The sequence below is a fragment of the Gadus morhua genome, chromosome 22 (assembly GCF_902167405.1).
Source record: "Gadus morhua chromosome 22, gadMor3.0, whole genome shotgun sequence".
NCBI lineage: Eukaryota > Metazoa > Chordata > Actinopteri > Gadiformes > Gadidae > Gadus > Gadus morhua.
Window position 1 is genome coordinate 18,833,491 of NC_044069.1, and position 16,789 is coordinate 18,850,279.

Sequence of the window (16,789 nt, forward strand, 5' to 3'; positions counted from 1 at the left end):
TGGTGATGGTGATGATGATGATGGTAGTGATGGCGATGATGATAATGATTGTTGGGATAGTGATTATGGTAGTGCTCATGGTGGTAGTGATAGTGATGATGGTGATGATGACGATGATGATGATGATGATGATGATGATGATGATGATGGTGATGGGGTGGTGATGATCATAATGATGATAATGATGGTGATGGGGTGGTGATGATCATAATGATGATGATGATGATGGTGATGGGGTGGTGATGTTCATAATGATGATGATGATGATGGTGGTGGGGTAGTGTGATGATCATAATGATGATGATGATGATGGTGATGGGGTGGTGATGATCATAATGATGATGATGATGATGATGATGATAATGGTGGGGGGGATGGTGATGTTGGTTGTGGTAGTGCTGGTTATGAAGATGCTAATGGTGGGGGTGATGGGTATGATTTGGATGCCAACACACACATTGGTCCACTGTGGCGTCCCCTACCTCCCCTACCCCTGTGGCCACGGCCTCCTGACCAAACCCTTACCTGTGGTTGTTTGGTGGTCCCTAGGGAGAGCAGGGGTTCCAGGGGATCACGGGCCCCCGAGGGCCCCCGGGCCACGGTGTCCCAGGAGAAAAGGTACAACAGCTTCTGCCTCGCTCGTCATGAATAAGGTGCGCTGGGCGGTTGTGTGACAGTGTTGTTGAACCCGACCCAGGGCGGCAGAGGCTCCCCGGGGGAACGGGGCCGCAAAGGAGACCTGGGGGGATTCGGAGAGCCCGGGACCCCTGGACCCACGGTAACACGGGACCACAGCTGAATGACATACTGCAGACCCATTCACATTGACAATATTACATGGTGGAGATGGGCCGTTGAATAGGGCACACAATGCACTGATTCAGAGCCACGCACCTACAAATATGGATGCCCCTATTTATAAGTAGTATGTAGAGGATATTGCCATTACATTGCTTGGAACGTGTTGTCTGATCTCTCTTTGGTCTTGCAGGGGAAACCTGGGGAGAAGGGGCTGCGCGGGTTGAATGTGAGTATATCCGGGTGGGATTCCCTTTCTATCGGCCCTATGTCAGCATGTGTCTACGTTGCATCTTATCCCGTTCTGGTTCCTTCCACACACGCAGAGAGAAGAGGTCATCAGAATAATCCGTGAAATATGTGGTGAGTGTCTTGTTTCATCATCATAGTCGTATACCTCTAGCTTTACTCCTCTCTTGAGTCTTCAGGGTGTTCATGAACACTTTAAGTACACGTTACACTAGTATCAGTTCAATTCATGTTGAAATATATTTGTTTAGATTTCACATGCAACCTTTTGCTTCAAGCCAATGTTGTTGTTTTCTTTTCATATTGAGTTAGGATATAAGACAACTTTTACTTGTTATAAAAATATTAAAGATGTATAGATGTATAGGCCTATACATCAATATATATTTAATCTATAATTGTATACATTGACAATGCTCAAAACACAGAAGGAGCCTGTTTTCCCCGGCACTATGATGGACCTTCGAGGCAGGAGACTTTAGTGCTCTCTTCAGTCATTAAATGGCACAGGGATGTAGTGAACCTCCAGAGCGGACCTTGGTAACCCCCCCCTCCTCGGTTTGTCCTGCAGGCTGCGGGCTGAAGTGCCGCGAGAGCCCCCTGGAGCTGGTGTTTGTGATCGACAGCTCCGAGAGCGTGGGGCCCGACCACTTCGAGGCGGTGAAGGACTTTGTGAACGTGCTGGTGGACCGCGTGTCGGTGAGCCGCGAGGCCAGCCGCGTGGGCGTGGTGCTCTTCAGCCACGTGGCCATGGTGGTGGCCAGCCTCACGCAGCACTCCAGCCAGGCCGACGTCAAGGCCGCCGTGCGGGGCATGCCCTACCTGGGCGAGGGCACCTTCACGGGCAGCGCCATGCGCCGCGCCGGACAGCTGTTCCGGGCGGCGCGGCCCGGCGTACGCAAGGTGGCGGTGGTGCTGACGGACGGCCAGGCCGACCGGCGCGACGCCGTGCAGCCGGCGGAGGCGGCGGCGGAGGTGCGGGCGGCGGGCGTGGAGGTGTTTGTGATCGGCGTGCTGAACCGCAACGACCCCGACTACCTTGAGTTCCAGGAGGAGGTGAAGACCATGGCTTCGGACCCCGACGACGAGCACGTATACCTCATCGACGACTTCAGGACCCTCCCCGGTAAGCCAGCATGTGGGGGGCCTCTCGGTGTCTCAGGAGCCTGTCCACGGCCGATGCTCTCGTTCTAGCGTAGATGAGTGTGTGGGCGTCATGTAGTGATGGCAGGAGGGACTTCATGTTTATCACTCCGGTGCAAATCACTGAAAAAGGGCTCAGACTTTTTTTTAATCTTTGTGTTTTGCAAAATCGCCCTATGAGCTGCTCCAGAAAAAAAATAAGCTGCAGCTTATTTAGTTTTGGTTCATGAAAATACGGATTCAAGCTGCAGCCTTGTTTTTCGAATAATACGTCAATTAATTTCATTAGCAGTACGCTGATCCGTCACATACCCTTAAGTGGTTCCACCGCTCAGGTGGTTTGTGACCCAGACAAACCCGCTCCAACAAAGCAACTAAAATGAAGCAGAAGTATATCAAACTCCCCGTTCACATCTGCCATCAGACCTTAGATGTTAACCTAAAGATCTGAGAGTGAGACTGTGTGATACGACGTTGATTCTGTTGCCGTGTTGTGGTTTTGTTTCTTTTTGTTAAAGATCTGGAGAGCAAGCTACTGAGTCGTATATGTGAGCACGATGACGGCACCCTGTTCGTCCCCAACTCCTTCAGCCCCTCCACGCCCGGGGAGAACGACCTACCCGAGACGCTAGACCAGGGTCATGTACTCCATTTACCAGAGGTCGTCACACAAGTAAGAGACCACATATTCATGTGAAAAGAGCAGAACCAATTCCAGAATAAGCGACCCAAAATATATCCTTCCCTCCCCCCTATTTCTCTGCAAGTAGAAGAACTGTGCAGTCACGCACCTGTGATTTACAGATGAAATGGATTCCAAGAACTAATCAGGGAAGAGATGCCCTGTTTGCTAAGAAATTAGCTGATGTCTAAAAAATGTGTTGTTGTGTCATACAAAGGCAGGCGGGCAGTGAACTGGGACAAAAATTCTCACAGAGCGTGTGCTCTGTGCCATATAGAACAAATGACAAAGAACTTATATCCCTCATATCTTACCTACAGCCCCTTTAACGTAAGAGTTCTCCTAAGTCCTGTCCCTGTGGGTTCTCCCAGATCGACCTGCCGGGGGGGCCAGAGACTACCCCCGCCCCCGAGCCCACCCCAGACTACGACGACAGCTATGAGGACGGCCTGGTGGACGCCAGCCAGGCCACGGCGCTCTACGAAGAGCCCCCCCGGGAGCAGGGGCCCCACACTGTGGAGGGGCCGCAGACTAAGGGCAACTGGCTGTACGTCAGGGAGACGACCCGGGCCCCTGGCACGACGACACCACTGCCAGTGCTCTACGGGCCAGGTGAGACACCAAACTACAACACCACTTAAAGGGCACATATTAAACCAGTGTGAGGGTGATTAGCCGTTACAAGCCGTTTTGATGATGTGCCTCTCCTGACATCACAAGTGGGCGTGTCTACCTAGATGTCTGCTGGATAGATCAGTCTACCAGCCAGAAGAACGGCTCGTAACGACTGATCACACTCGCACCTGGTGGTACAATATGGGACCTTTCAAAAGGGTTTGTAGAATGTGCGCTGGTTATCAGACTTGAGTCCAGCAGCAGCCAGTCTGGCTGTGTTTGTCACAATTCATCAGTTATAACGTCAGATTTGATTTATGATTTCATCAAGGTTATCACAACACACAAGCAGAAGCGATTTCTTTATTTTTTCAGAATTCCTCCCGATACATTTCTAATGCCGATGGTGTCACCGGAACCAGATCAAGTCTCTGCCCTTCTGTCATCACTCCAGATTCTGGCTGTGACCAGCCCTTGGACCCGGGGCCTTGCCGGGAGTACCTGGTGAGGTGGTATTACGACCCAGAGGCCAACGCCTGCGCCCAGTTCTGGTACGGAGGTTGCCAGGGCAACCAAAACAACTTTAAGGCCGACGCGGACTGTAGGGACGCCTGCGTCTACACGTAACAGACATCAAGGTGGGGTGGGCAGGTGGTGGTGGTGGTGGTGTTGGGGGAGGGGGGGGGGGGGGGTCTGTGGCTCACTGTTGGACCTCATGAGATCAGGACCTCAGAGCGCTTGAACATCATCCCGCTCCATTGACGGACATTGTGGAGCAACAACAGAACACCGCGCCTTGAGTGATAGACTCATTATTCGTTTAGAAGGAAATACCACAATACGCTATTTACTTCTTGTCACTTTCTTCTTACGTTTTTTTTTACTAATTTGTTCAATCATTTATGTATTTTCAGTGGGTTCATTTAGGACACTTTAATAATACTGTGAATAACCTTAACTGTTTTCATGAATATGTTAAGGACAATCTTTGGTGCTTATCTGAAAATGTTCTTAATTATCTAACATCGTCAAATCCATAGGTTTTGTAAAGTCAGTGTATATACCAAATAAATGTATCTCAACAACCATGTGAATCATGATCAATGAAAAATATATTTTTCAATAACCTTTTCTAATAACAGTTAAAAGTATATATACATAGATATATAAATGTATCTTAGCAATGTAAATATTTTATGGTATTAAAAATGTTGACACATTGTAATTACATTAAAATTTAAATACAACTTAAAATGAAAGACTGCTCTTGCGCACACAAATCCAACACCCACCCATCCACATCCACACAAACAGCCAAACACACACACTAACAGACACAGCCACAAACACAGACACACACACAGCCAACCCCCCGCCACACACACACACACAAACACACACATACACACACACACACACACACACACACACACACACACACACACACACACACACACACACACAGCCACCCACACACACACTGCTAACAACCCATACACACACACCCATACCCACACAGCCTTCTACTCAGGTGGTGTTCCTGTGGTGGGGCGGATGGCCCACGCTGCTCTTCCCAGGGGCCCCGGCCCCGTCCTCCGGTGGGTCCGGCTGGTACCGGTGCTTGTAGCCGTAGGCCCGGAGGTGGTAGGTTAAATACTGCAGCGTGTGCATGTGAACACTATCCACGTAGTGAAATGTGACCGCGAAATCTGAGCAGCAGCCCGGGCCCTGCGGAAGGCAGCACACATATTGGTCTCAATAAAAATACAAATATATAAATAAAAGAAAACGCTTAGAAATAACAACGTCTAATCCCTGACCACTTTGTGGGTGGGGGCTTGAGTGATGCTCTAAGCATTGTGGGTATTTTCCGGAAGCCAATCAGGGTCTTGTGGAAGGGACTTAAAAGGATATGCTGACAGAATCCGTCGAACCATAGAGACGTCTGAGCAACAGAAAAATAATAATTTCTCAGAAGTCAACGACAAAGAACCACGTTACATGCAGAATTGTATTTCTGCTTATGGGTTGGTTGGGTAACAGTGAAGTGACCCCGTCTCAAAAACCAGCTCAGACGTACGAAACATCAGACTGAACGAAACAAATCAGTCATTCAGGAAGATTTTCTGTTAGAAAGGCTCTTTCACGGAGCTTAGGAAAGACCCCAGATATACAGATGTACTCACACCATTTGCTTACCTCTACCACCCTGTAGTGCTCATAGAGGAGATACCAGGGCCTGGACTTAGAGCGTCCCACTCGGGGCACCAGCACCTCAGGGGTCATGTGATGAAAGGTGTGCCTCCCGAGTCTGTCCCTGGTGTCCACCGGTCGCACCTGGACCTTCTCCATGCACATGCCCAGGGCCATGTCCTCGATGTCACTGTTGTGCGTGCACAGGCCGCTCTGGAAGGCCGCCACGTAGCGCCGCAGCGCCTCGCGGCTCAGCACGTAGCCCGCGCCGCCGCTCATGTAGCCCTGCTTCACGAAGGGGTGGAAGCGGCGGCCGAGGTACAGCGGCTGCTCCGTGTCCTGCCGGGACAGCAGGCGCCGCAGGTTCTCCACCACCACGAAGGTGTCGTCGTCGGCCTTGAGGAACCAGTCGGCGCTGTCCAGGTGGTGCCGGTGGACGTACTGGAAGGCTCTGATGGTCTTCCAGTAGAGCTGGTCCCGGCCCTCGCTGACATTAAGGCCCACCGTGGGGAAGTCCGTCTCCTCGGAGCTCATGAACAGCGCCGTGTCGCAGTGCCTGGCCCAGGTGTCGCGCACGTGGCGGGTGCGTCCCTCCAGGTACTTGGGCCCCGTCATGATCCAGCACAGGATCCGGGGCTGGGCAGGGTCCGGGGCCTTCTGCTGCCCGCCTGAAACCAAAAGGCAGGTGAATGCCCGTACTTGTCCAGCAGGGGCGTAGCCCTCAGTTTGGGTAGGGAACATTTTGTCGGACTTTGTTTAGGGTCGGCTCTTGGAGAACATCATTAGACTATTTACCAACCACCACAGTGTACAGCTAGGTCTTCATACTAAATACTACTAATACTTATGTATTGATCACAATTGTACTCACACAACACAAGTATTTCTCAACCATCCTCTCTCCATCATCGTGTTTTTGTATTCAACAGCCTATCATTGAGATTGGTATTGAAATGCAGGGGAGTAATAGATAAACTGGACGCTTCTTTTCTCTTATTTTCGTAAACCTCTTTCCTATTGTACACCAGGAGATGTTATACATCATATATATCTATCGGAATATACGTATATTTTTTATAAAAAAGTTACTGTGCTGAATGAAACACCCATAGTTGTTTAAATTATTAGGGAGGGTAATTAGGGAGGGAACAAGACAGGGGAGAAGAATTCAGGCCAGTATGGCAGCCCAGTCATATTGCTTTCACAGAGGATAGAGGTTCCTTTCACCGAAAGGAAGATTTCCTAAGATTGGTGGGGACACATATCACTAGCGTCCTTGCTAGAAACTATGGCCCGCTAACAACATACCATGAAACTATGGCCTGCTAACAACATACCATGAAACTATGGCCTGCTAACGACATACCATGAAACTGCTTGCCTGTTTGCCCTAACAACCTCACCTGTGTGGTTAACCTGCACAACAGGTTTGTATGCTCGCCAGTCGATGCGTGGGTTGGAAGAGGGCGATCTTATCAGCTGGTACACATTATTATGAAAGAAGCTGAATCCAATGCATACACCGATGATAAATGACAAGGGAGATTTGTAGTTCCTCATTGCTGTTTCTGTAATCGCAAGATTTCAAAGGGAATAAAAGAAATTCAAACCAAACATTATGCTATTGGATAGGGGGAGCGACGACAGCAGACTTCCTGCTGGTACAAAACAATGTGTGTGTGTGTGTGTGTGTGTGTGTGTGTGTGTGTGTGTGTGTGTGTGTGTGTGTGTGTGTGTGTGTGTGTGTGTGTGTGTGTTTGTGTGTGTTTTAAACGACCATGCTGAATGCAGTCCATACTCCAATAGTAAACATCAACATTGACTACGGCAATTACAACACATTATTGTCACAGGTCAGTAATGGGAAACCTCAATTTGTGCCAGATAATATCAGCAGGCCCTCTATTGCCTGAGTTCTATGGTTAGATTCATACTCTTCTGAATAGTTTGAATTGCTAAAAAACAATAAAGAATTTCAAACTCAATCAGCTATATATAACAATATTCCATACTTAACTGGACAAGGAGTTCTCTCTTCTGTGTAATGTTCCTTAAAGAAGCCTTAAAGAAGAGCTTAATGTCTAGCAGGAGGAACCTGCTGTCATGCCAGTAAAAAGGTCCCTGTGTCGCGCAGGTGACACGGCATCTGCCTGACACAGGTGCTGAAGCAGGAAGCAGGCTCTCCAACTGGGGCTGGGATCGACCTGCCACCTGCACAGGTAGTAGAAAGTCACCATTCCAGTTGGCTGGGTAGCTACAGTCTGCTCCTACGTGCCCTAACCTGTTTGGATTGTATTTTCTGATCATACCTAGAAAGATATTTACTTTATTCAATTCATAACAGAATAAATAACTAACAGCCTCTGTGTCAACTATATCAGCCTGCTGATCTTTACTATCGCTGATAAACTCTAGGGTATAGTTACAGCCGTTGGACTTTGGACTTCAGGTTCTTTATTTTAATCAAACCCAAATCTACATTTTGGCGCCACATTACATAGTGTCTAAATATACAGAAGGGTTGAGCAGGGGTGTTTCAAGCTTTTTGGGGCCGATGCAAAATTACTTTTGGGGCCCTTTCAATTTGAAGCGGTCAGGACTATGGCTGCACGGACAAACAGACTTAAATCTAGTTTCTACCCCAGAGCCATGCAGGCGTTGAACGTTGCCAACACCTGACCTCGTAATATCCCGCACACGCACATGCACATAACATGTGGCAGCTACTGGGGAACTGTGCAATTCCCTACGAACCATCTATTTATTTATCTATTTATTTATATTATTATATTAAATATTTATTTATTTATTTTTTCTAAGGACTTACCTGTAGCTGTACTTTGACAATAAAGATCATTCATCGGTATTACAGTATCGGTAATCAGTCAGATGTAATTGGCTAGGTGGCTACATGACCCTACCTAGAGGTAAGGGTGCATTATCGTCTGCCCGTCAGAACAAATGACACAAATACATAGGGGTATTCGGAACAATATCCCTAACATAGACACAATGTTAACAAGCATCCATTCTTGAGGTGGTTCATGAAGCATCTAATGAAGTTAGAATTGGAGTTTATATTGTAAGTGGGCGGAATGGTAAATTAAGTCATTGTTGTTTGACGTCCCCCTGAGGTCAAAGGTCACCAAATGTTTGGCTGTCCCCAGAATGATGTCATGCGTCTATGTAGCAAGTTCTTCCTGTTAGGCGGCTTTGCCGTCAGGTTAGATTGGCTGTCACGGCCTAACGGTTTGGAATTAGAAAAAGCTGTTTGGCAGGTTTGTTCGGCTTGTTCTGAAGATCATATAGGACAAGTTTCATGATGATTAGACATAATCTAGCAAGTTTGGCTATGATATGTTAAAGTGTTGCTGAGAACTGGCTTACTTCCTGTTAGGCAGCTTTGCCGTCGAATTTGATTGGCTGTAGCGGGCAAACGGTTTTGAATTAGAAAATGCTGTTTGCACATTTCGGCTTGGTCTGAAGATCATATAGGGCAAGTTTCATGATGATTAGACATCATTTCTGGCCTGTCCATATGTAATGTTGATATTGACAACTTTCAACATGGCAGCCAGGCTTTGCCGACAAGTTTGATTGGCTGTCACGGCCAATCGGTTTAGAATTAGAAAAAGCTGTTTGGCAGGTTTGTTTGGCTTGGTCTGACGATCATATAGGGCAAGTTGCATGATGATTGGACATAATCTGTGGCCTGTGGATATGAAATGTTGATTTTGACAACTTTCAACATGGAGGCCAATTTCTGATGTTCAAATGGGAAATATTTTATGAGCTATATGGGGCCGTCTGAGAGTATCACCAAACATAGAAAATTTGTTCGAAATATACTCATGTGACGAGAGAAGAGTTAAAACACGTCTTTGTTAATTATAGCGCCCCCTAGAGGTCAATGGTCACCAAATTTATTGAGTGTCTATGACGTCATGTATCTATGTACCAAGTATAGTTATGATATGTCAAAGGGCTGTTGAGATATCTGCTTTCTTCCTGTTTGGCGGCTTTGCGGTTGAATTTGATTGGCTGTAGCGGGCAAACGGTTTTGAATTTGAACAATATTCCATCAAATTTGTGAAAGGAGTAGCATTTCAAACCAAGATGGCGGAAAATCCATCATGGCAAGAAACGACGACATAAGGTGCGTTGAACTCGGCTTGGCCCAAGAAATTCAATGATATCTGGTTTGTGAATATTGGATGAATGGGTTGAAAGTTATAAACATGAATGCATGTTGAACTTTGCCCGTTGGTGGCGCTAGAGCTGTTGGGCTAGCGACCTCAAATTTGCTTCATGGGCTAATGGGAGGGTCCTGAACCAGTGTGCCAAATTTCACAACTTTGCACCAAGGCGTTCTATGGGCTGCCATAGACTCCCATGGCAGGTTAATAATAATAATAGGAATTCATACAAAAACAATAGGTTGTCTCGCAACCTCGTTGCTTGACACCGAAAAATACTCGGATCAGTTTAATTTATACGCCACGGCTAGGCAAGAGACTACATTGTTAAATGTACAATTATATACTGATTGTTGTTTTTTTAGTTTGTGTTGCATTCAAGAACAAATTTAAGTTGAATCTTTGGTCCCACCAGTAATATATGCACTAAGAAGAGTATATGATAAAATAGTCCAGCTGCACAGCATGCAGTAAATGGGGTGCACAGTAGCAAACAGAACCAACAGCGACGGTAGTCACTCCTTGCCACTAGGGGTCAGCATCGGGAGGGTGAGACCTGTCTTCGCAAAGCCAAAGGGCAAAGGAAACCCTTCCCCTGTAAACAAGGACGTTAAATAACTGTCATTGTCTGTTTCAGTCATTGAGGCCCTGTGTCCTTTGGCTCTCTTCTATGACTCTATTCTGTGTGGTAAGATGAAGCTTCCGTTGAGTAGAAGGTTCTGCTGAAGGACTGTCAGGACAGCTGTCGCCTGTGTAATGTCTTTAGATCGGACCTGACCTAGGTGTAATAAACTGTCCTCATCTTCTGGAGATGACTGCCCATGTATCCAAAGTGCGTTCCCTGTACAAGAGGATCCTCCTGCTGCACCGCTTCCTTCCCATCGACCTGCGGGCGCTGGGAGACCAGTACGTCAAGGAGGAGTTCAGGAGGCACAAGAGCGCTTCTCCGAAGGAAGTGTCTGCCTTCATGGTCGAGTGGGAGGTGAGGTGTTTGTTTATGTCACTTATGTCCGACTGGCTGCCCGTGTTGGAAGCTATGAACTAACTCAACTGAATTTACCTAAAGGCGCGCTGACCTTAAGGATGACAGTGCTGTAGTGTCAGCTTCGGGCCACTAGATGGTGCCACCGCTTCGCTTTACTAGGCTGCGGTCTAAACTATTGAGCTGCGTTCTCTGAGGCCCTTCGGCTGCTAAACCCGGGGCCAGCAGAGACTCTCGATCAGGATGCTGTTAGGAGACTGTAGGCAGGACATTTTATTTTTTTTCCCGTATTGAATTCCATTTATTTAGAAGGATTAATTTACTTTACTTTTTCTAATAAATAACAGAGCAGCACATAATTCAATAAATAATGATATATAAATGTATAGATAAAATATCTGTGCAAATATATATATAATATTTACAGCCATCTGTAGGCAAAGTATACCGAATTTAAGACATACAAAATCTGACTACATTAAACATATCAGATCACACACACACACACACACGCGCGCGCGCAGAGGACGCCATCTTGTTCTACCCCCCGTTATGTACAGCAGCCATGTGCATAAATCCCTCCATTTACAGTGGGCCACCTTGGAGTCCTGGAATGTAATACCAGCCCTGTGTTATTACACGTGGGTTATTTATATTGGCCTCTTATCGTTTTCTTTACCTTCTGAGAGGAGGCTGAAGGCTGAGGGGGGCGGAGGAGTGGTGGGGGGGCTGCTCAGGTCTCTAGTGAGGGAGAAGGCAGCTGAGACCAGCGGCTCACTGAGACAGCATGCCGGGACGCTGGAGCAGGTCTGCAGGTTTTGATGCTCGTGATGGTTGTCGTGGGGGGGGGGGGGGGGGGGGGGGGGGGATAGTGCTCTGCCAGCTACTGCTCTGCCAGCTACTGCTCCCATGAGCTGGAGGACGGTGATGGTTTTTAATTGCCTCCTGTATCAAGGCAGGAGACTGGATTTTACAATTTGCTCCCAGTATTCAGATTTTGTGAAGAGGTTTTTTTCTATAACAACGCAGACCCCACCCTGTGTCAAAGGTTAGATATCCGCAGACCAAGACGAGCCAGGAAACGTCATGGAGACGTCGTAACCACAGAAGTACCCAGGGCTGATTCCAGGAGACACCTCCCCCTCAGGCTCCATAGCTACGGCACACGGTGCAGGCGCTGTGTGTGTAATGAATATGATCGTAGAATCGGAACGCCCCCTCAGCCCGTGGGCGAGGCAGACGTCACGCCACAGCAGGGCACAGGGAAGGTTTGAGGAACAGATGAGGAGCTGGCCTCCAAATGTGATTATACATCCACTGAGTGTTCACTTTAATCAGAGAGAGAGAGAGAGAGAGAGGTGCAAGGCGGGGCGTGGCTGTCAGTATGGGAATTTGACTGTGAACATGGGATCGATCCAACGATAAGGAGGACCCCATTAGACCCATTAGCTAATGGACAGGGTTTACAGTTCAGACGTGACTTCAGTACCACCCCTTCATAATGTTTGCAACTAGCCATGTCTAACTAGAGGACTTAAGGCCATTCATCCCTAAATCCCTGGCATACGGTTAATTGAACTGATAACCTTCTTTCTTCACCTGTAATTTATTCTAAGCTCAGTTTTAACACTTTGGCTATCGGCCAGCGTGTTGGGATGAGTCATGTTTGGGGTTTTGCTCAGGGGAGGCAGAGCGGGGAATCGAACCAGCAACCTTCCGCTTGCCAGACAAAGTACTCAAGCCCTACCGGAGTTACTGCTGCCCGTAAGAGGAGTACAACTGGAAATTTAGAAACAAGATGTCAACTGTAGGCCACAGTTGAAAAAGTCGCTAGGCTCCGCCCTTAGAACGCAGAAGAGCCAATGACATTGCAGCCTCAACTATACTCGGACATCAGCTCGGACAACTCAGTTACAACAACAGGGAGGAGACGTAATATATCAATTTAATGTTAGATTTATGTACAGTCGGTATCCCGAGAGGCTGCAGAATGGGGTATATTTCATCCCTTTGAGTGGCAGGCCAGAATACCAACTGAATTTAAGCTTGTCACCTTCTGTATGTATTTGTACGTTTTATATACCCTCTGTAGCGTAATGTAGTCTCTATCGATTGCTTCTGGAAAAAATTAAATCATTTTTCACCCTAAACTTCTCCAAAACCTGCTTTGATGTACTGACAGCTGACATTTTTCCATATGTTTTTGTTATCTAGTTGGATTTGTTTGTACGAGTTCATCATAGTAACGACGGGGGGTCGTCACCATAATGTCCAGGGTAGGAGTGAGTTAATCAACTAGTTTCCGCAACTGGATAACAGAATGACCATCTTGGACTAGTCTTTACCGTTTTCCCTTATACAACTTAATATTTGAGGTGGCATGTTCCTTTGTGGTCACGAATAAGTTCTATCAATTTATTGCAGATGGATCCTTCTATTCGTACTTTGCTTCATGGTCCTTTTTATGGACCATACCAGGAATAATTTCCCAAAGTGTTAAAGAAGGGAAAGGGCTAATTCAGTTATGAGGCGTGCTGGACTAGAGGGCCCTCCCTAGTGGGTTCAGGGCAGCGTCGCTCCTCCTGGTGGATGTATTGCTCCCTGGCTCGCGGTCAACATAATTCCATTAAGCTCAAGGGAAAAGCCTTTAAGACAAATGGTTTGTTATTGCCGATGTTGAAACCATTCCAAAATCCATTCAGGGAGGTTTCCGCTGAATTGGTAAGCAGTGCACTAGCCTTTGACGTCGGTACTGTCAGTTGCACTGATGGCTTTTTTATGAATGAAAAATGCACGTTGCAGGTCAATATTTCAAAGATGACGCTGTTCTCTGGGATGATTCATGCGTGGCGTTATGAATCAGGTGAGCCGCGTAGGGGCCCTCCCAAAACAGAGGACGCCAAATTTGTTCTTCGGACAAATTAGATCTTTCTGTCTCTCTGTCTCCCTGTCTCCCAGTCTGTCTGTGTCTTTATCTTTATTACGTGTAGGCCGTCCGAGAAGCCATCATTGGTCATGTGGGTGTGACCAGCTATTCAGTATTCCTAACCTTTCAACACAGTATTTACTAGTACTCATAGTTACCGGCTGGAGATGGTCTGGAAAAATAGGATCACTTTACTAGAGATCAACAGATCCAGATACCCAAAGGTATATCCGTATTAAAGCTCTCAGGGATAAGATTTGAACGTTATCATCTGTGATAAAAGTGGATGTTATTTGTTTAGGTGGACCTTTATGAACCAGACCCGCCAACACTCATTTAAGCCACAATCAGAAACGGAAATTGCAATAACCTGTGTGTTGTGGTGCACATGACGTGAGTACACATGGTGTCAGGACCTCAGACTGTGTGTCACCTTGTGTCCACACAGAACTACAAGGCCACCCTCCAGACCCAGGTCCTGGACGCGTCGGGCCGCGTTGCCCCCAGGAGCCAGCTGGGCACCGCTCTGCCAGAGGCCATGTTCCAGGACTTCCAGAACGAGCAGATCGGCCAGCTGTACGAGCTCATGTTGGAGTCCACCAAACCCAACCGGCAGTTTGACATCCAAGAGTAGAGAGAGGCAGCCCCCCGCCGCCCTGTCTCTGCCGTAGGCCTCTGACACGGAGCTAAGCCCAACAGAGGTGGTGCGTGCTCTGTACCAGAGTGTTCCCCGAGAACCAACACCCAGGCTTTCAAAATGTGGTTATTATAATAATAAAAGTACTGTGCAATATCCCCGTGTTCCTCTGCTTCTCTCCCTGCACGAATGTGACAAAAACAGGGGTGGGTGTGTGCTGTGTGGGAACTCTAAATGCATTAATGTGGCAGTAATTAGATTACTTTGTCAACTTTCTTTCTCGCATGACTGCATCACTGAAGTCATTGGTCGGAAAACGAAACGAAAAGGCGTGGAATAGGGATAAGCCTTTTCTGCAAATGCACACAAGTGACGAATCCATGGTGAGTCTTTTCAACCTCACTGCCGATATCTCCATGGTTTTGTGGGGGTAGCCCTTATTTATTCAGGCAGAAAAAATGAATAGTTTCACCACACACACACACACAGACACACACATATATATAATTACAAACACACACGACACAACATAAGGATAGATCCACGACAAACATTTGTGAATGCACTATTCTTCTGAAAGGAGTTCCTTGCACTAAGTCTGAATATTAACCTGATGGGGGCTGGGTTTTGACATATTGGATATATTACTTGGACCAGATCTATTGGCAATAAGGGTTTAATATTTTGCATTTCAACTGACTTTGGAAGTTTTCTCACTGCAGATGTTGTCTCCACCATAACCTTTCAAAAAGGGTCACAGCACAGACAGTCTTTCCTCATACTCATACCTCTTTAAGTCATACCGCAGATTGCAGACCAACTCCTTTGGAAGAGAGGTGCTGAATGAAAGTTTATCCTCTGGAGCAGCATTACAGATGGACGAAACCTGGATCAATAGCGGACTGATGGTCAAAGCAGGGCCTGTCGTCTCCCCAAGAGGGCCAGACAGGTAGCTTAAACCGTTCCCACTGGAGAACAGGAGAGAGGAACAACGTGTCTCTGAGCAGCCAGAGGAGTAATAAAAGGGTGCTGGTGTGTGTACATGCACACAAACACACACAAACTCGTCCTGACACCAGCAGGGGGATCAATGGCTTCTAAACAGTTTCATTTGCAACCTTGTGTTAGCTGAATTCACTCAGAGGAATATTGGCCTCTGAAGCGTGACAATCAATGGGAACCTATTAGGATACACAAAGTCTTTGGTGTATGTAGTGGTCACTTCAAGTAAGCCAAGCAAAGACAAAGCGTAGAATGAAGGAGGCTTGGTGCACTCTAAGGGTTGACATCAGAGGGTTCTTCTCATCTGCAGGCCGGCCTACAGATGCTGAAGGTTATCCAGGGAAAGCTTGGATAGGGATGTTAGTCAACAATTTTATTTCTACGGTTCTTTCACCTGTCTCTAAAAGACAGATCGATTTTAACAATAGTTAGAAAGCCAGAATGAAAACACAAAGTCATTGAGAAATTGTTCACATTCCGAAACACAATAGCGATTTTTCCTTGCAGCTAAACGTTTGGCTAACCATGTGGCCTTCATTTAATCCATTTGATCCACAGGAAATAACTTGAAACAACAAATACAACAAATAAGTTATAAAATAGTCCCATATCTCAGCTAAACTATCACAAACTGAAGTCTGATATTCAGGCTGTTCAGGGTCACTATGGACCGAAGGTTTATGGGGAGCGGTGCACTGCAGACTCACAACAAGATGGAGAACAACAAGTTTTAGGGTTTGCAAGCCGTGGGCTGCTGCGCTCTGAGAATAACGATAAGAATTACAGCACCAACCCATTAGAACTACATGCCCTTAAATGGGCTGTCAGGAAGAAGTTCCGAGATCCGCTGCTATTTCCAAAGGTCATGGGTATCACAGAACACTGTCCTGGGTGGCACTTGGACGCAGAGAACCTTTGGGCAATCAAACAAAGGTGGAGGCCCACGTGGCCCAGTTCACTTTCGAGGTACACTGTAAGCCTTGGAGATTGAATCGAAATGTACTGATGAATGTAAGCTGCTGGGCCGCCCAGCTAACTGGAAGCCGAACCCTGTTGATAGGAGCCACCTCGCTGGACACACTGAGGAGGAACTTGGCGACAGACCTGAGAAAGGCCAATGAACCGGCCTTAAGGGGAGTTGATGGGGCAGAGGGGCCGTCTGAACCTGCAGCGGGGGGTTTGTTCAGATGTCTAATGGATCCACCCGACGGCGAGGAGGTCACTGCTGACATACAGTATGTGTACGAAGCCCTGCATGATCAAGGTGCTCATTTCAGCCATGAAAGCACTGAGCCACGCTGTTGTGTGACTCCACGCCGATCACAGGGTTTTGAGGACAGTGTTATTACGAAGCTTTTCCCGATCT

At 47.2% G+C, this 16,789-nt stretch overlaps 3 protein-coding genes across 6 annotated transcripts in view; 2 read left to right on the top strand and 1 right to left on the bottom strand.

The window, feature by feature from the left end:
- The window catches only part of col28a1a (collagen, type XXVIII, alpha 1a), a 22,245-nt gene extending 17,672 nt beyond the window's left edge, over positions 1–4,573 (top strand). Inside the window, exons 29-36 of the mRNA XM_030347735.1 lie at positions 550–618; positions 698–778; positions 992–1,027; positions 1,125–1,161; positions 1,619–2,173; positions 2,709–2,863; positions 3,244–3,484; positions 3,942–4,573. Of these exons, the coding sequence (XP_030203595.1) occupies positions 550–618; positions 698–778; positions 992–1,027; positions 1,125–1,161; positions 1,619–2,173; positions 2,709–2,863; positions 3,244–3,484; positions 3,942–4,114 (1,347 nt within the window). The 3' untranslated portion in view covers positions 4,115–4,573. The remainder of the gene's footprint in view (positions 1–549; positions 619–697; positions 779–991; positions 1,028–1,124; positions 1,162–1,618; positions 2,174–2,708; positions 2,864–3,243; positions 3,485–3,941) is intronic.
- Positions 3,837–8,053, bottom strand: c1galt1a (core 1 synthase, glycoprotein-N-acetylgalactosamine 3-beta-galactosyltransferase 1a). Of its 4 annotated transcripts, none has more exons than XM_030348010.1 (4): positions 7,693–8,053; positions 7,084–7,248; positions 5,687–6,348; positions 3,837–5,215 (listed from the first exon to the last, which is right to left on the bottom strand). In XM_030348010.1, exons 1-4 carry the CDS (start codon positions 7,985–7,987, stop codon positions 5,015–5,017), a joined length of 1,323 nt encoding a protein of 440 aa, XP_030203870.1. In that variant the 5' UTR covers positions 7,988–8,053; the 3' UTR covers positions 3,837–5,014. The 4 variants fall into 4 exon arrangements, with proteins under 4 accessions (XP_030203870.1, XP_030203871.1, XP_030203873.1 ...); XM_030348011.1 differs by having other exon boundaries at positions 7,698–8,052; XM_030348013.1 differs by lacking the exon at positions 7,084–7,248 and having other exon boundaries at positions 7,698–8,053.
- Positions 8,054–10,437: 2,384 nt separating this feature from the next.
- Positions 10,438–14,577, top strand: sdhaf3 (succinate dehydrogenase complex assembly factor 3). The gene is made up of 2 exons (XM_030347843.1): positions 10,438–10,858; positions 14,233–14,577. The coding sequence occupies exons 1-2, from the start codon at positions 10,688–10,690 to the stop codon at positions 14,416–14,418; spliced, it is 357 nt and encodes a 118-aa protein (XP_030203703.1). The 5' UTR covers positions 10,438–10,687; the 3' UTR covers positions 14,419–14,577.
- Positions 14,578–16,789: the final 2,212 nt, after the last annotated feature.

Bases quoted from the DNA above. Each gene is read 5' to 3' on its own strand.
- sdhaf3 (XM_030347843.1), top strand. From the start codon at position 10,688: ATGACTGCCCATGTATCCAAAGTGCGTTCCCTGTACAAGAGGATCCTC. The intron at 10,859-14,232 runs GTGAGGTGTTTG...GTGTCCACACAG, and splicing joins CCTTCATGGTCGAGTGGGAG to AACTACAAGGCCACCCTCCA.
- c1galt1a (XM_030348010.1), bottom strand. From the start codon at position 7,987: ATGATCAGAAAATACAATCCAAACAGGTTAGGGCACGTAGGAGCAGAC. The intron at 7,249-7,692 runs GTATGGAATATT...TTGCGATTACAG, and splicing joins AGAACTCCTTGTCCAGTTAA to AAACAGCAATGAGGAACTAC. The intron at 6,349-7,083 runs GTGAGGTTGTTA...TTTTGGTTTCAG, and splicing joins TGTGCAGGTTAACCACACAG to GCGGGCAGCAGAAGGCCCCG.